The following is a 19,446-nucleotide window of genomic DNA, read 5'->3' on the forward strand; positions in this document are numbered from 1 at the left end:
TGCTGTGCCCAGTGAAGTAATGGCTTATGACACGGCCCTAGAACTACCCTCACACCAGCTTCCTGGACGCCCCTCCTCGCGGATTCCCTACACAGGTACACACACAGCTCTTGTTTAAGCCAGAAGGATGTGCCTACTGACATGTAGAAATGTCTCACAGACTCCTGCCATTATGCCCCTGCCTGCCCCCCATTTCCCAACCGACATACCTCCCCCATACAGTGAAGGCATCTAAGGCCAGCCTATTCTTTCCCCCTCTCCTCTTTCTTTCTGGACCTTCCAGGCCCACGGAGAGGCCTGACTGCCTTGAATGCACACCCCACGTGTCATCTGTACTGTCCATGTACTCGCAGTGACCAGATGACAGGCAGATGACAGTATTCCACAGGAGCAGAAACATCCTACAGAACTAAAAGATCCGTCTCCCTTCTGCACAGCAGTGGGTCCCCCAGCCCAGCTGGGTCTTCTGCCATTGCTCCCTCAATGACAGAGGCACCAGGGTGCTGGGAAGCCAGAGGAGAAAGCGGGCAGAGAGAGAAAGAGGGCCACATTGGGACATTATTCACTCTTGGTCCAAAGACCCCAAGGAAAGGGGACTTTCCAATCAGCTAGGAAAAACAAAGCCAGAATGGGGTCAGCTGGAGGAAGAACTTAGCCCAGCACCCACCACACAATTAGCCAGAACCAAGTGGCCTCCGAGACAGAGCTCTGTCACCATGCACTGGAAACCTAAGGGGGCAGTGTTGCTAGTGTCCTGGGAGGGCTGCCTTCTTTGTATATTTCTATGTTATCAGCTGGGGGAGGCCTCCACCATTTGCCAGACCTTACAGGCAAACCCAGTGGCCCGGCCTTTAAAACAGGGTGCCTTTGTCCATGACTGACACCCTGGCCTAGAGCCCAGCTCGGCTTCAGGGGAGGATTTAGGTCACAAGAAAAGTGGGGGGTGGCGGCGGCAGCAGTAGCTACAGCCTCAGAAATCTGTTTCTCTAAAGACCGGGGAGGCATCTCACCTCTCCCCAGGGTCACACCTTTGCCCTCAGTGGGTTGGCTGACCTCACTTTTGCATTACGCCGACTTTGAAGATACAGTATTGGCTGGCCTCCTCAGCCTCTTTTTAAAAGCTATTTGGCAAATTCCCACCCAGCTGGAACCTCCCCAGCCTATCCACTCTGCTAGGCTGTTACCTCTTTCTAGCCAGCTAGAATCAGCATGTCTTTCCCAATTTCTGTTTAATAAAAAAGACCCGTGCGAAGATGAATGGGTAGCCCCTGGAAGCTTCCAGTACACCGCAGAGTTACCAAGGCCACAGACAAGGACTGATTTCCAAAGTGACCTCAGACAAGGATGGCATCCCAGCCTGCTGAGACTCTGAGGCTATTTTGGCTATAGAGTGAAATTGTGGAGAGCATTAGAGACCTCTTGAAGAAAGACCCAGTCACAACCCGCTGTGACCTTTCCACTCCAGCCACCCTTTTCTAACCTGCTCCCTTTCATGAAGGGGAGCCAGAAAACCTGCCTCCTTGGTGCATATTTATAAGCTTTGGCAAATAGTTTTCCATCCCTGTCTCTTTTTATGAGAGGAGCTAACTGCTCACCCAGGCCTGGCTTCTCCTTCCTGTTGGCTTTGCTCGCCATCTTCTGGACAAAGGCAAAAATGCTTAGCGCACATCAGAAGCTATTCCTCAGTACCAAGAGAGCAGTCATGAGCGTGTTCAACGGCACACTTCTTTTCTTTTGAGAAACCATCTCCACGGTCCCTTGCCTTCCTCATCACTGAACAGGAATGTGGCTGAGAACCTGCCCCTAGGTTCCGGGGGTCCACCTTCTACCACTGTGGATTGTGAGCGCTATCTAGAATCAGCATCACGGAGGGAACTTCCTAAACACAGGTGATCAGAGACCCCCAAGCCTCAGGCTGCATCCCTTAAGGACGGGCTTCCTGAGAAATGCCCTCTGGGAAATGCTGCCCTAGGCTTGATATCGGAAAGAAAAGTCAAGCCGAAACGCCTATGGGTGCAGGGGAGGCCGAGGCGCCCATTTTACCCTTGTCAATGTGAGCCTTTGCTTATTTCTTTGAGACAAGGTCTTGAGTAGCCCAGGCTGGTCCCAAACTCACTATGCAGACGAAGATGACTTTGAACTCCTGATCCTCTTGCCTCTACCCACCCTACCCCTCAAGTGCTGGGATCACAGGCACGCCCCACCATGCCTGGCTTAGCCTAAGCCATTTGGGTCCCACCAGGAAGCAAAGTCGGTGACAAACCGTCCTATAGACAACATCCCCCGGGCTGTTCAGGACTTGTAGACACAAGCATCCATCTGGGAAGCATTCCTCTGCCTCCAACACATCATCTCATCATCCCCCGCCCCCATAATTCTACCTCTGCAGCTAAAATGCTGTCATTTGGCAAAGAGGCCTTGATTCTTGTGCAAATGCAAGCATCCGTGGGAAGGGTCCTGTTTGAGTTATCGTCCGCAGTCTCCACGACCTTGCGTGTTTCAGTCAAACCGGATCTCCTTAATTTCCTAACAAGGACATCAGAGCTGGGGCTTCTGGGTAGGGAGGTCTAAAGGACAGCACAGGGCCAGAGCTGGCAGAGAAGAAACCTGGGCTGACCCCAGCCCATCCAGGGCCCTCTAAGCCGTCTGCAGGCACTGAAGGGCACAGGTGGGCCTTGGCCTACATTCTCTAACACACTTGCTACCCCAGTTTCAAAGCCTGTGTGTTTCTCCTCCCTTAGCTCTTAAGCCTGATCTCCCGTCTCCTGCCTCGTATTTTCTATTTTCCCTGCCGAATTCCAGTCCCCAGCTCTTAGACCATGTACATCCCTCACAGGGCTGGAGATCCCTCTCCACCCAAAGCCCAAAGCAAAGCCAGGCACCTACTGCCTCGGCTCAACACATCTCCTGCAGGCTGGAAGGGGCCTCTAGGGTCTGTGTTCCACAAGCCTGCTGCTGCTGCTGCTGCTGCTGATGATGATGATGATGATGATGATGATGGTGATGATGGTTGCTTCCCGCTGATGTCCCTAACACCAAACGCCCAGGGCTCCATCCATTTCAGTCTGTCAGTGAAGCCCCCAGGTACTCCCGACGGCAGCCTGTGGTTCTCCTCCCTGAAGCACAGACCTCCACAAATCTGGGGACACAGGTTTGGATTGCCATCAGGCATTCTCTGGAGCTGAAACCCTCCCCTCCCCGCCAGAGTCTGTGGGTTCGGCTTCTCTGGGGGTGACCTGATCCTTTTGTCAAGAGACAGGAGGAATCCCTGAAAACCGAGCTACCGCGCCACCAGGCCAGGCCACAAGAGGGCAGAATTGGCCCACCAGATAGCAGAGCTGGGCTCACCCTCCATTGCCGCAGGAGAGGCTAGTGTGCAAAGACGGACTGGAGTTCTTGGTGCTGAAAAGGGGCACCGGATGAGCCATCAAGAGAGAGAGCTACCCTTCATTACTAGGTCAGCACCTGGAACCAAGAAAATTCATTCTGAAAAGCCAACGAAGCGTTGGGGCCACAGTTGGCAGTCCGGCTCACATGTGACGGGGTAGAAACAGGGCCCTCAAGAACCAGAACAGGCTTTGGTGCCGTTGCCTACGTGGCTCCCAGGGTGCTCCGTGGCCTGCCTGCCAAGCTTGTGGCAGGGCTGGTGGCAGAGCTGCACTGTGCACAGCGACTCCCACTGTGTGCAAGTAAGAGTTACTGTGCACTCCGGCTGGAAGGAATCCAGGCCCTTCCATCTTTAAGTGTGGAGATCCAGGATTCCAGCCTGATGCAGGTGCTTCCTTTGAGCATCGCTCTCCAAGGGATCCAGTCTCCCTCCTTCAGAAGCACCAACCTGGCTAGAGCATGGGACTCCTTCAATCAGCCCATAAATGGGCTCTGCTATCATAAACCCAATATATGAGGAGCAATGGGGGTCCTATAAATATGTATTGAGATAAAACAGCTTTAAAACTGAAAAATTATGCAAAGTTCCTTTAAACAAGCTGGATCTTAGTCCCAGGACTCAAGAAGATGAGGCAAAAGAATCATACATTTGAGGCTAGTCTTGATCATACCCTCTCTCAAAAACATAGATAAGTAGGGCTGGGATGATGATTCAGTCAATAAAGTAGTTGTTGGGCAAGCATAAGGCCCTGAGTTCGAGTCTCCCGCCTGGCCTAGCACATGTAAAATGCAAGCCAGGAATCTCGTGCCCATAATTACAGTATTGGGGAAGTGAGAACAGGGACATCTCTGAGCCTGGCTGGCCAGCAAGAATTACTGAATCGGTGAGCTCTAGGTTCAGAGAAAGACCCTGTGTCAAAATAAATAAATAAATAAATATAGGTAGAACTCGATAAAGGACATTCCGCATCCACCTCTGGTCTCTACACACACACACACACACACACACATACACACACACACACACACACACACACACACACACACGCACGCACACACACACGCGCACACACACACGCACATGCACACGCACACACACACGTACACATACACAAACATGCATATACATGCACACACCATACAAGCAAAAAGAAGTTTCTTTAAATAGCAAAAACACCTGTCACTGTTGCCCAAGCTTTTAAAATCAAACTGAACTTGTAAAAGGGATCGTCTACTGATGACTTACCCACGGCAGGGTGAGGCGGGAAAGGAAAAGAAGCAGGACCTCCGGTTCTCCTTGGGGTGTCCAGACCCAAGGTGGGGGTACGGCTCGTGACCCTATGGTCTGCCTGCCCGTGCCACGTTTACTAGTCATAAGGGAGCCAGGGTTCTAGCTGGGCCCCTGGCTGAACAGCCCCTTCCCTGGCGTCTACCGTGAACAAGGCTGTGCCCACAGCAGCAACTTTTCCAGCTAGAGAAATGAAACCATCATTTTATCAGGAGCAGCCGGAGACACCCCAAGAGGGCTTTCGAGGCTGAGCAGTGTCTGCGGGTGCAGGCGGGGAGGCCGTCCGTCTGTCCGTCCATGGGTCCATGTGTGTTTAGGGAGCAGGAAGCCAAGAAGTGCCGGCTCCCTAGTGCTGCTTCGTGCTCCACAGAGGGAAGACGATGATCCTTGCTAACTGGGTCAGAGGCGGGGAAGGTTTCCCTGACTTCTCAGACAGGGCGGTGAGGCAGGTGTGTTGAAAGGGATTCGCCCTTCATCGCCCGCTCTTGCCATGCAGGTGAAGCTGACAATCCTCGGATCATTTCTGTGGCCTGCTGGTGTGGATGCTAAGCCCTGTCTGCACAGGGTGGAGTCGCGCCATCGCTGGACCGGTGTCTGTTTTCTGGGGCGCCTTTCTTGAGAAATGCTGCAGGGCATGACCCCAGGGCCAAGCACGTGGCCGCGGACAGAGCTTCAGCAGCGCCTGTGGCCGCCCCTGGCTGAAGTTTTCTGCAGTGACTTCCTGGGCAACTTCCCAGGGGTTCTGTCCACATTCCTGCAAGCTTGCTGGTCTTGACCCCCTTGACCTTGACCTCAGGGACTCGACCACACCCTCTCCTGGAAAGTTTGAATCTCAGCCTCTAGGAGCACCTCTCATGATAGTTTGTTTTCTGTAGTGTGTGTGTGTGTGTGTGTGTGTGTGTGTGTGTGTGTGTGTGTTGTGTATGTATGGTAAGTGCGTATTGTTTGTGTGAGGTGTGTGTGTGGTTGTGTATGTTTTGTGTTATATGTATGGTGTTTGAATGTGGTTGTGTGCATGTTGTGAGTGGTTGTGTGTGTTGTATGTGGTTGTGTGCATTGTATGAGTGTGTTATATGTTATGTGTATGGTGTATGAGTGTGGTTGTGTGTGTTTTGTGTATGTGGTATGTGTGTTATGTGTATGGTGTATGAGTGTGGTTGTGTGTTTTGTGTGTGGTATATGGTGTGTGTGTGTGTGTGGTACATACATGCATGCAGGTCCATGTAATTTGTACAGAAACCAGAGGTTGATATTCCATGTCTTTCTCAATCACCTTTGGAGATGGGAAATCTTCCGCGACCTAGAACTCATGGATTCAGCTAGACTGGCTGGCCAGTGAGATACAGAGATCCAGCTCTCTCCACCTTCCCAGTGCTGGAATTATAGGCCTGCGCCACCACACCCGGCTTCTACATGGGTGCTGGGGATCCAAAGTCAGGTCTTCGTGTGTGCACAGCAAGCGCCTTACCACCACCGTGTCCCAGCCATCTCCCTAACTTCACTTCGCTGGAATTTTGTGAAGTCTTTTTTTAATGTGTATACTTGGGTGTCTGCATGTCTGTGTGTGTACATTGTGTGTGCAGGTATATATGTGTACCTTGTATGTCTGCATGAATGTATGTGTACCTTGTATGTGCTTGGTGCCAGGAAGGCCAGTAGAGGATGTCAGTGCCTCTGGAATTGGAGTTGCAGGTGGTTATGAGCCTCTGTGTGGGTGTTGGGAACCAAACCTGGGTCCTTAGTAAGAACAGCAAGTGCATCGGGCAGTGGTGGTACACGCCTTTAGTCCCAGCACTCGGGAGGCAGAGGCAGGAGGATCTATGTGAGTTTGGGGCCAGCCTGGGCTACAGAGTAAGTTCCAGGACAGCCAGGGCTACACAGAGAAACCCTGTCTTGGAAAAAACAACAAAACAAACAAAAACTAGCAAGTGCTCTTAATCACCAAGCCGTCTCTCCAGACCCTACCTTTTCCATTCCTTGTGTTTCTCAGCCTGCTGTAACCAGTAATTCTTTTCCTCTCCTTCCTTCACTGTTGGAATCACTGTGTGGGTTCTGTCTGCTAACTGCCTGTGATGGTTTCAACACTCACACAGCCTACAGGCCTCCGGGATGCTTCAGACAGCCGCTTGCCTCCCCTTCAATGCGCCTTCCTCCACAAAGCCTCGGAGCATCATTAGTCACTTCCTCTCTTGAATATCCTTGCATTAGCAGGGTTGGATTAAGAAAACAGAAACCGCTCCAAGTGTGTCAAGGCAGAAGAGATTTAATACAGGGACACTGGCGTGTGAGCCCCGGTTTCTTTCCACGCTGTGTCTCTGTGGCCAGGTTGCTCAGCCGCCCCACAGTGCAGTTTCTACCTCTAGAGAAACGGTGATAGTCTGTATGTGTACCTTGTACGCTGTTCTGAAACTTAAGTACAATTCACCATGGAAAACTCCAGTGTCCAGCATATAGTTAGTGCCCAATAGCCACGAGCTATTGCTATGGTTACCATTATAACTCCCTAAAGCATTCCAGCACACCTGAGTACAGTATCTCAAAGTCACCGAGTCCATAGCTGAGGAACGGGGAGGGGGGGCTGCTTCAACATGGAGATGTCATCTCTGACTGTAGAACAGACCAGCTGAGGTTGAATAATGCACAGGTCCTCCAGGACAAAATGCTTCGAAGATTGCCTATCCTTCGCGTCACACACAGCCTAACCTCTTCACCTGTGCTGAGCAGAGCTCGCTCCTCTGGGCACCCTTTGAAATTTTAATTAAAATATAATATATGCACATATTTTAAAAGTCAGAATACAAATGGCATAGTTAACAAGAAGATAAGTCTCCCTACCATCCCCAAGCCTGGTCCCTCAGCTCTCTCACCTCAGAAGAGCCATTGTGAAGCAGTTCCTGGCGTCTTTTCGGACGCGTTCTAGACAGGTACGATGAGCTCCACGTATTTTCACATTTTGGTGCATAGAGGGTTGCTGGTTTTGCTTTTCTAAATCATCTCTCTCTCCGAGGGCAAGATACTGGTGTAAATGCAGCTGCCGTCTTTTTTTCATATCGTTCTTTAAAATATCCGCCTTGTTTTGTTTTGCTCCAGACGGCATCTTGTTATGCAACCCACGCTGGTCCTGAATCCTCAGTCATCTTGCTTCAGCCCCGAACTGCTAAGATTACAGCCTGCACTACCACCCCTGGCTCTGCTGAGCAGCTCTGACATGGAGTGCAACACTGATTATTTAATCAGCTCCTTCTGATGAAATTGAAGTGGCTCCCAATCTTGCTATGACAAATAGGGTTGTAAAACTCCTCTATGATCCACCAGCTTTTTTTTCTTTATATGATGCACAAAACGTCTGGTGTCTTAGAGCTAAAGCACCTTTACGAGCTTGTATCGAAACACTGGGGTGAGAAATTAAAACCCGCATTCCCACCCAGCCTCATATCGCCTCCCTGCTCTGCATGCCCAGCTTCCCTGCATATTAGTCCGTAGTAATTGCACCTGCTCCCCACTGCCTCACAAGGGGGCATCCTGGGAATCCAATGCTCACGAAAGCTCAAGCGCGCTGTACTCACGCATCCCATTCTTGGCCAAACCTATAATGGATGCATGCTTTATGATGTGTCCTCCGTCTTCAGCGTCCTGTGTGCCCCACCCCTTCACAGAGCCACTGGCCCACCTGTGGCTCCCGCTGCTTGGCAACCTAAGACATGTGATGTGCTCTGTGCATCCTTCCGTTCCCACACCTCAGATGGAACCGGGCTGGGCACCTTCTGTAAGCCTGTCCAGAGACCGTAGTGAGAGGCTGTGCGTTTGTACCAATGAGCCGGGTTATTCTGAGTCTCACCCTGGGAACAATTTACTGGGCAAATCAGAAGTGACTTGGGACAAGCAAGAAGGCAGAGAGTGGCCATGTGGTCAGGATGCTGAAGGACCACTAGCAGTTGATGTCATGAATAAGCCGAAATCAGGAAGGAGCAGGCACCCACATGTCCTAAAGCTTTGAAGCAATTTTTTTTAAAAAAAATGAGGTAAGGTCAGGGTAAGCAGACCGCACAGTAGCAGAGAACCCCTAAATCAGCCAAGTCATAGAGACAGTGAAACACAAGCAAGGGTCTCAGACCGAAGAACACCAGCCCTGGGTCCTGTGTCTCAGAACTGCTTCGAACCCATAACTATCCCTAGGAGGCCAGGTCATCCAAACCCTTGCTGCTGAACCCCATGTGATGTTGACTCCTTTCTCATAGGACTTTATTGAGAGCCCCCCTTCCTCTGAGATCAGGGGCTCTTTCCACTGTACCATGAATGTTAAAAACAAAACAAAACAAAACAAAACAAAAAACAACCCACAGCTTGTGAGAAGCTCTCTCCAGCACTGGAGCAGCCCATAAAGAATAGGCTGTGACCAACAGATTTTGACAGAGGAGAAATAAAGGTCTCAGGTTCTGTTTCACTTAACGAATTAATACAGTTCCACAAAGATCCACCTTCTACAGTAAGAACAGGAGGGCAGGGATGAAAATGGATGATTACTCAGTGGGATTTTGCCCCTGGCCATCCTTTCATCTCATTCAGATTCCGTCTGACATGTCGCTCTTCTGCCAAGCCTCCCCCAGCTTTTCCAATCACACCATCACCCCTCTGACTCCTTCGCAATACTTGCCCAGCTCCAGACTCATGCCCGTCCTGTAGCATGAATCTTAAAAGTTCTTATTAATAAAACAAACCTGGAGCCAAGTATTGAGGTGAAATGCTGGATGATCAGAGAAACAGAACAAACCACAGCTACCTCACCTGGCCAACTTCTCAGCTGATCTTGTTTCCTCAGACTGGAAGCCTCTGTGTCCTCATATCTGAATGGCTCTCAGCTGAACTGTGCTGCTCAAAACCTAAAAGCTTAACCAGCCAAATGCTTCTAGTTTCTGGTCCTCACGCCTTATATACCTTTCTGCTTTCTACTACCACTCCCTGGGATTAAAGGCTCGCTTTCTGGGATTAAAGGCATGTGTCACCTTGCCTGGCCATTCCCAATGTGGCCTTGAACTCACAGAGATCCAGAGGGATTTCCACCTCTGGAATGCTAGGATTAAAGGTGTGAGTGCCACCATTTTCTAGCCTTTGCATCTAGTGGCTGTTCTGTCTCTGATCCCAGATAAATTTTTTAGGGTACACAATATTTTGGGGAACACAATACCACCACACTGTCCCTTCCTTGAAGTTCTGCTAACAATCCATTTTCCTGTTCTTGAACCTGGCTTGAGCCAGTCGTATAAGAAGGAAGTGATGATGCACCCATTCTAAAAGCCCCGTGTGTTCCTTTCGTTGCCATGAAGAGTTTTCCCAGGCTAGCCCACTGATCACAAGATGATGATGATGATGATGATGATGATGATGATGATGATGATGGAGACACATATGAGCCGAGCCCTCAGATGCCTAAGCCAGGCAGCCTCTAGCTGTCTGTATTGTCATTGAGATTTCATAGTTATTTCATATGTGGCTGGTAACTACCATTACCACCTCCTGTACATTTATTTCTCTGTGTGGTGGTTTCTAAAGATTATTTGGTCATATAATGTTTCTTTAGGCAGGGCTCTTCTACCTAAGATGTCTAGAGTTAGCACATAAATTTGAATTTCAGATAAACAATGGATGGTTTTATTTGTTTTGTTTTATTTTTTTGTTTTCTCTGTGTAGATTTGGAGCCTGTCCTGGAACTAACTCCATACACCAGACTGGCCTCGAACTCACAGAGATCCGCCTGTCTCTGCCTCCCGAGTGCTGGGATTAAAGGTGTGCGCTGCCGCCGCTGCAGCCACCGCCGCCGCCACCGCCACCACCACCACCAGACTAATGAATGGTTTTAGAATGAAAGGAGCCTGTGCCATTCCTAGATCATATTTATGCTAAAATTACTTACCTAAAATTCAGTTCCTCTGAGCACCCTGTATGTATCCGGAAATACTGCTCCTATACTTACGGTGGAATAAGCTCCCCATGTCACGGAAAGCAATGGCTCAATTAAACTGTAAGGACAAAGGGGAAATCTTGGGGGGATGGATCTTTGGATAAAGAGTTTGCCTGCAAGCATCTCCAGCACCCGTGTCAAAGATGGGTGGCCACAGCAGCCAGTCTGTAATCCCAGCATGCATGGCAGAAACAATCTAGCTAGCCAAACTTGGCGAAACTGCAAACCCCTGGTTCAGTAAGAGCCCCTGCGTCCGAATGTAAGAGTGATCCAGGAAGATGCCCACTGCCAACTCAGGCTGCTACACACACATGCATCCACACGCATGTGAGCACACACATCATACTATTCACATATGCATACACAAAAAGGTAAATCTTTAAAGATTTTAATTTACACATCCATGTGTCTGTGGGTGTGCTGGTGCCCGTGGAGGTAGGAAGGGGGCATCAGATCCTCTGGAGCTGGAGTTGCAAGCACTTGTGAGCTGCCTGATATGAATGCTGGGAACAAAACTCAGGTCCTCTGCATAAGCAGGAAGCAACCTTAACCACTGAGCCACCTCTCCAATTCCAAAAAGGTCAGTTTTACTTCTTTTATTTCACTAAAATCACACATTATTATTATTATTATTATTATTATTATTATTATTATTATTATTATTATTACAATAATCGCGGTGGCAATCACCTGCTTAGTCCCTTATGGAACGCACCACCCCATTTTTCCATTACCGCTGTACTGTAGCAAGGAGGCGCTGTCACATTTATTTCCCCATTCATAAGCGAGGGCACTGAACACCAGATACCATGATTACCCACTGTCACACAGAACGAAGCTGGAGTTCAAATGTAGCACTTCCTCCTTCTGTAATGTGACCCTGACTCCACCTAACGAAAGTGTTTCATTAAAGTGTTTATTAAACAGAAGATGACGAAGATGTGTTTCCCAGCCTTCCAGAGTCCTTATCCCCTCCTCCACTATCCATTGCCCTCGTCGGGACGTATTATAGTTCAAGTTGCATTCATTTCCTGGTGATTCTGCAACAGAGTCCCATGGATTGGGTGCCTCAGTCAGCTGACCCTTATATTCTCAGTGTTCTGAAAGCTAGATAATAAAATCAAAGCATCAGCAGGCCTGGTTCTTCCCAAAATGCTGGACAGAAGGCTCTGATCCAAGCCAATAATTGTTCATTTTACACGTCAACTTGACCAGACCCTGGGATGCCTAGTATCTTGTTAGGCATTGTTTACTGGCATGTCCTTGTGCGTGGTTTTGGAGGACACTAACCTTTAAGGAAATGGAGTAAGAAAAGCAGACTGCCCACCCCCAGTGTGAGTGAGCCTCATCCAATCCACCGAGGTCTTCAATAAAACAAAATGGTCAGTTGAATGTGGCGGACTACATCAGTGGATTCCTGGGTCTTCTGCCCTTGCACTAAGGCCTGCATCATTGTTCACAGGTCTCTAGACTCAGACTAGCAGTAACAGTTAGCAGGACCAGCCCTTTGGGTCTTCAGTTTACAGACAGGAGACTACAAACTTTTCGACCCATTTCATAGACCAATACTCAAGTTTCTTTCCCTCTGTTGCCTGTTGGTTCTGTTCCTCTGGGGGAGCCCAGCACAAGGCTTCTCTCTTGCTGGGTGCCCAGATCACCTTCCCTCGGTACTTATCAGTGTCCTTATCTTCAGAAGACATTAGTCACGCTGCGTTAGGACCCAGTGCAATGACATCATTTCAAAGCAGTAATTTCTGTGAAGATCTCATCTCCAAATAAAGTCACATTCTGAGGAACTGGGGAGCATTCAGCCTAGGATCGGGGGAGGAGGAAACCAATCATCCCAATATAATCTGTATTTAAAAGGCAAACCTAAGGGATCGGATCTCATATGTAGGCTTCTGGCACCAACAAGTGGCATTCCAGTTTTCCAAAGCAGCCCTGAGGGGTAAGAAAGGCCCAATATTCGCTGAGTTTTATTTTTTAATTTTTTATTACATATATTCATTTGAGGTTATATGATGTACACATAGGCCACAGCATACACATGGGGCGTCAGTTCTCTCTCTCTCTCTTTTTTAACCATATGGGTCTCAGGGGTCAAATTCAGGTTACTGGGCTTGCCAGCAGGGAACCCTTCCGGCTGGACTGTCTTGCTGCCCCGAACTTGCAGCTCTTACCAAGGACTCCTCCAAGGTGTCACAGCCTCTCACCAAAAGTGCCCTAGCAACTGGTAGAATGTGGCTATTATGAGGATAGGGGATTATGATGGTGGCCAGAACCTAGTAGAGCCAAATGTTATTGTCTCAAAATATGTCCTCTGGCCTTAGTCGGCAGTGCTGTGGTTATCTGGATGGCGACGGAGGACAGAGAGGCGATGGAAGCCCGGGGGGCAGGAGAAAGTTGCCCCACCCTCTCCAAAGTGGCACCTGGTGAAAATACACCTGAAGGGAAGTCCAAGGCTCCTTTGGTAAGAGGATTCCTCTCCTGATTGCCCTAGCCATTCCACTGGGGGCGGGGATGAGCACTCTAAGCTTCAGCATCCAAGGGTATGTGCTATGAGATTCAGACACCACCAAGAGCAGGACTATGTCCCATCCCCATAACGGGTACCCAGCTGCCACCAGGACCCAGCCACCCTTCATGGGATTGTAATGTTACACAAAACTGTCTCTCTCCATCTGAGGACCTTTCATCTCTCTGTGGATAGGTCACACACACACACACACACACACACACACACACACACACACACACACGTTGACTGGTTCTCTCAACACAGACCCTATAGGCTTCTTCCTCACTCTGGGGTCCCTGGAAGACCTGTTGCCTCACATGTAAAATGTGGGAAATAGGAAAGTGACCTCCCTGGTGATAAGAACCGTTACCTAAGCAGATGCCTACCTCACCTACCAATGATGCCTCACTTACAACTTTCAGGCACCACACCTTCACAGCGGTTTGCTGTCTCCTGTTCTAGAATCTCTAAGTGCACTTCTAACAGGAACCCCATCTGCACACCCTTTGCTTTTTGGCTTTTCTTCTTCTTTTTTTCTAGACAAGGTTTCTTTGTCTAACAGCCCTGGCTATCCTGGAACTCACTATGTAGACCAGGCCGGCCTCAAACTCACAGAGATCTTCCTACTTCTGCCTCCTGAGTGCTGGGATTAAAGATGTGCACCACCACCACCCGGCCTGGGTACTCTTTGCAACACACCCCAGGCTACTGAGGCTTGGCACGGAGGGGGTGGTCGTAGGGATCCCCACACTAACTCCACCATCATCCCTCCCCTTCTTCCTCATGCCAGGATGCAGAGCCCCCAAAGCTAGAACAGCCCACCCTGGAAGAGAATGGAATCTGTGAGGACAGAGATTGCCCAGGGCCCCCTAAGTCACTGTCCCCAAAGTCTGGCCCTACCACCAAGGGTCAGGCTGGTGATGGGCCTGGGGCAGAACCCACGGAGCTGCCCCTGACCCTGGAGACAGAACACCACAATGCGATGGAGCTGGAGAAGGTGCGCATGGAGTTTGAGCTGACCCGCCTCAAGTATCTGCACCAGGAGAACGAGCGGCAGCGGCAGCATGAGGAGGTGATGGAGCAGCTGCAGCAGCAGCAGCAGCAGGCTTTGCCTCGACAGGTAGTGGAGCCGGGCTAAGAAGGGCTGAGGGCCCTCCTTGTGGGACCCTGGCAAGACAGCGTTCGCTGTACCTGCCTGGCTTTGCATTTCACCTGCCAGTCCCAGGTCTGGCTGAGAGGTGATGAGCATCCATGTAGCTAGCTGCCTCCAGCCCCTGGTGCCTTCAGTCGGTTTGCACGGTGGTCTGGGACCACTGGCTTGCGTGGTTGACTGTATTCCCACGTTCAATGAGATTCAAGTCTCCAAAGAGAGTCGAGAGTAGGTGGTACCCTGAAACCACATCCTCTACCCAGCAGCCCCCTCCCCTTTTTTTGGTTTTTCAAGGCAGAGCTTTTCTGCGTAGTTTTGATGCCTCTCTTGGATCTCGCTCTTTAGCCCAGGCTGGCCTCGAACTGACAGAGATCTGCCTGCCTCTGCCTCCTGAGTGCTGGGATTAAAGGCGTGCGTCACCCCACCCCACCCCCGCCCCCCTTTTGATAGTCTAAGTCTTCAATACTCACCCCACAGCAGGTTTTCTACCCTGTTTGTTTCTCATAAGATGTGCTACCTGATTGGTAGACCCAGCACTTCCTGTCATCTGACCACTGGGTGTCAACAAACCATGGCCTCCCTTTCAGGACTGAGTTTTTCTCTGTTGAACACACTGCCTTATAACCAACTAGCGTAACGTTGCTTTCACAAGAAGTGTGAACTCAAGCCCTACCGTACTAAATGGGGACAAGAATGCTCATCTGAGGGACGGGGACCTAGCTCAGCTGGTAGAGTTCTTGACTAACATGCCTGAAGCCCTGGGTTCGGTCTCCAGCACCAAATAAACCCTAGGTGGGGTCTCCAGGATCCCAGGACTCAGGAGATGGAGGCAGAATGACCCGCTCAAGGTGACATAGTAAGTTTGAGGCTAGCCTGGGCTATATGAGACCCTGTTTCAAAAGAAAAGTTGAGATGAAATGCCATGTGAGGTACTTATGACTGTGACCAGACCATTCTAAGCACTTCATGACGAAAGATGTCACCCCTTAAAAGTGGTGCCTCCTGCTCTCTAAAGCCATAGGTTGGGGGAGGGGACCCTGGCTCCACACCACTTTTGTAGACCGCTTAACCTTGAACACACTCCTAATCCCCCTGGGGCTGTAATTTGCTCATCACCAAAGTCAAACCTATCTCCTGGGGTCTTTGTAAAGAAGAAGAGAGAGAATGCATGCAAGCCGCTTTGCAGAGAACCAGCACATTAGGCAAGTGCTCCATAATTGTTAGCTATTACCATTTTTATGAACTCATGTAATTCACTTCTTGACCCGCACGCAGCAACTTACATTCATCACTTCTCCGTTTTATTGGGAGGTGATGTATTAGCTATGCTTCCCAGCTCTGAGTCATCCGGGGTTCTGAGAAGTTTGTCCTTAGCTGAGCTATTGCTATAATTGTTGAGAAGGATCTGACCCAAAGTAAATCCCAGACCCCACTGCAGGTTGCCGGGGTTCCATCAATCAACACTGTGCTGTTGCATTTCCCCAGCTCACATTTCTGCAGCTTGCCCTGAACCCGGTGTCAAAAGGCTTCCCAGAATCAGGCATTACGTTACCTGAATCATTTGTCCAATTGACTGGTCAATTCTTCAGAGATCAAAATGGGTTTATTTTACTTGACTTGTTCTCGGTGAACACATGCTGGCTCCCTAATTATTTTTTCTTGCTCATAAGCTACATGCTTAATTATACATTAAATGGCATTACTGAGCCAAGCCAAGCTTATTGAATGGGACATCTGGAATACATTTTCCTCTCCTAATATCTAGAAAACATTTGCCTTTCTCTAGAATTCCCACACAGTCCATGATATTTTCCAATTCTCATATGCTCTTAGATTTTTTTTTTCAGTGTCCAAGGATGGAAACTGTTGCAAAGTTGAGCCAGAAACCATTTAAATCAGACATGCTATTTGTACTATTTCTTGTCTGACTGCTGTGACAGGTCACCCGACAAACACAGAAGGAAGGGAGGGTCAGTTTTTGACTCACAGCTCAAGGGAGGAGCCCGAGGAGGCTGGTTCCACTGCTTCTGTCAGGACTGGGGCTCAGATACCCTTTTGACTCAGTCCAGGACTCCAGCCCACAGGATGCAGCCCACCCACAGTTAGGTGGGAAGTCCCATCTCTGTTACCCTAACCTAGATAACCTCACAGGCATGTCTAAAGGCACAGCTCTAGGGTATTCTAGGCCCTGTCAAGGTGACAGGGGAAATAAGCGATCACAGTCTTGTAAGTCACTGTCTTCTAACCACATTTATTTCTCTCTTTTTAATTTGAAAAAAATATTTCTCCTTGCTGGATGATATAAAAATCCCTATTATAAATTCCTCTGCTTAAAAAAAAAAGATTATTTATTTAGAAGAGGACATCAGATCTCACTACAGATGGTTGTGAGCCACCATGTGGGTGCTGGGAATTGAACTCAGGACCTCTGGAAGAACAGCCAGTGCTCTTAACCTCTGAGTCATCTCTCCAGCCCCAAAGTCCTCTGCTTCTTAAAAGATAGACCATGGGGCAGTGTTTTGAAAAGTCTAAAGGGCATGGTATATGTATGTATATATGTGTATGTACATATGTGTGTGTTCATATATATAGAATAAGAACAAGACAGAGGTCACTGCAGTGGCGCGCGCGCACGTGCGCGCGCGTGCGTGCGCGTGTGCGTGTGTGCGTGTGTGCGTGTGTGCGTGTGTGCGTGTGTGCGTGTGTGCGTGTGTGCGTGTGTGTGTGTGTGTGTGTGTGTGTGTGTGTGTGTGTGTGTACACCATAGCTTCCTTCCTCCCCTCACTTCAGGCTAACAGCACGCAGGCTGCAGAGTGTGGCAGAAGTCATAGCATAGAGCCCCAGAGTACAGCACGATGCCCTGTCTAGAGAGTGAGAACTTTCTTTCTCTGGTCTCCTGCCTTCTTTGCTGTTCACCTTGGAGGCAACGTAGCTGGAATCACTTCTGATCCCTTTAGTTTTATGTCCTGATACAGATGCCTTTTCTGTAGCTGGTCTGGGCCTGTGGGAATCCTTTACAGAAATGTTTTACTTATGGTGCATTTACTAAAAAAAGGCGGGGGAGGGGGGAGGGGGGGTTTGAGGGAGCTTGGCTTGACGACAGAGCCTCCACAGTTCTCTTTTTCTAAGTGGTTGGAAGGAAAGAGAAAACCAAAGGCAGGATGAATGAATGGATAAATAAATTGAATTATACTGAATATATCTCAACTAATATTGCTTGCTAGTTTAGGGCATCTCTGTCTTTGCCACTTAGCTGTTAAAATATGACATCTTAAAAAATGTTGTGGAGCAGAAACCATGGAAAATTCTTTAGCTCAGACCAAAATGTTTTGCCTCACACGCTGACAGCTAGAACAGGGGTCAGTCTAAGCCTAGTTACCGACTTCAGAACAGAGCAGCTCATAGTCAGACCCATCCAAAAACCCAGTTCCCTGCAGGGTCAGGGTGCCTAAAACTATAGCCACCTGCCCCAGGAAAGAGCAAACCCTGGGGCGGAGGACCACACACTAACCACGTGACATATGCCAGGACACAGGGAGTCTGAGACACCCACTTGAGCTCAAGGGATGCACCTTGAGTGTCACTGTCCAGACGTCTAGTCTATCAGGAGACAATATCCAAAGAATACTTCTGAGAACCAGAGTCCAGATCTGGGAACCTTGGGGTCCTAGAGAACTTGTTCACATGGGTAACCCCTCTGGGCAAGATGGGGCAGAGAGAGAGGACGGCACTGGCCTAGCGCTCAGGGCCAGGAGAGAGAAGGCTAGTTCAAGATACAAAGTGAACGAGACCCCTCTATGTGATGGTGACCTCACTTGTTTTTGCTATTTTAGGAGCCCACCACTCAGCTCCCAAATAAATCCCACATGGAGGCTTGTTCTTAGTTATAAATGCCCCATTTTAGCTTGGCTTATTTCTAACCAGCTTTTCTTAACTTTATGTTATCCTGTCTATCTTTTGCATCCGGGCTTTTTCCTTTTCTTACTTCTGCATATCTTACTTTCACTCTTACTCCGTGGCTGTCTGTGTAGCTGGGTGGCTGGCCCCTGGAGTCCTCCTCCTTCTCTGGCTACTTCTCTCCTCCCAGATTTCTTCTTCTATATATTCTTTCTGCCTGCCAGCCTGGCCTCTATCCTTTCTCCTGCTTTGCTATTGACCGTTCAGCTTTTTATCAGACCATCAGGTGTTTTAGACAGACACAGTAACACAGCTTCATAGAGTTAAACAAATGCAACATAAACAAAAATAACACACCTTAAAATAATAATCTACAACACTCACTAGGATTTTTTTTCATTTATCTTCTTCTTCTTCCTCGAGATTTTGGGAGGGGGCTATTACAACTCAGTGACCTCCTTGAGGTCACCTTCAGGGTCAGGGCAGGACTGAATCAGATCTGGTGTTCCCACCCACCCACGCCATCTTCTTTCCCCACAGTTCTCAGGAGGCCTCCAGGACCTCCTGCTCCCCCAGAACCAGTTCGCCATGTTCCTGTACTGTTTCATCTTCATCCACATCATCTACGTTGCCAAGGAGATGGTCTTCTTCCTCTTCTCCAAGCATTACCTGTTCTGCCTTGCGGCCATCTTGCTGTGCTTGATTAAAACCCTGTGGTCCTACTTCCAAGTGCCTTTGCTTCTTCATCACCGCAATGTCGTCCGTCCGTCTGTCCGTCCCTGCATCACCAGACTCCTCCCCTCCCATGACAACCTGGCTCAATGGCACAGCTACCAGCTGCTGACACCCAAGTGTGAAGACACTTGGCCTTGAGCCTGCCTCCAGCCTGCTTCTCACTGGGATGGCCATGCCTCCTCCCCAGGGCAGGCAGGGATAGAGGGAGTAGAGGGGTGGGGAGGTGGGGAAGCCGGGGGTGGGGTGGGGGTGGAGGGTTGTGGCAGGTGGGGATCTTCAAGGAGGGCCTGGAAAACCTTTCTGGAATCATAGAATCAATCAGTGACCAAGCTGGCTTGGGTCCCACCACATCTACTCATGTTCAAGGTTCAAGTGAGCCCCTCCCCCTGCCAAAAATGCCCTTGTCCCAATCCCCAGAATCTTGAGAATGTTGCTAAGGCTGTTAGTTCAGAGCCTGAGTCCCGGAAGCCTTCACACACTGGATTTCACCACGTGTCCTCTACAGGCCAGTA

The 19,446-nt window shown here is 49.4% G+C and overlaps 1 protein-coding gene across 1 annotated transcript; it reads left to right on the top strand.

Annotated features, from left to right (window-relative positions):
- Positions 1-12,890: 12,890 nt before the first annotated feature.
- Positions 12,891-19,072, top strand: Tmem247 (transmembrane protein 247). Its single transcript, XM_006986522.4, has 3 exons — positions 12,891-13,104; positions 13,943-14,272; positions 18,740-19,072. The coding sequence occupies exons 1-3, from the start codon at positions 12,988-12,990 to the stop codon at positions 19,070-19,072; spliced, it is 780 nt and encodes a 259-aa protein (XP_006986584.2). The 5' UTR covers positions 12,891-12,987.
- Positions 19,073-19,446: the final 374 nt, after the last annotated feature.

Source organism: Peromyscus maniculatus, chromosome 22 (genome assembly GCF_049852395.1).
Source record: "Peromyscus maniculatus bairdii isolate BWxNUB_F1_BW_parent chromosome 22, HU_Pman_BW_mat_3.1, whole genome shotgun sequence".
NCBI classification, from domain to species: Eukaryota; Metazoa; Chordata; class Mammalia; order Rodentia; family Cricetidae; genus Peromyscus; species Peromyscus maniculatus.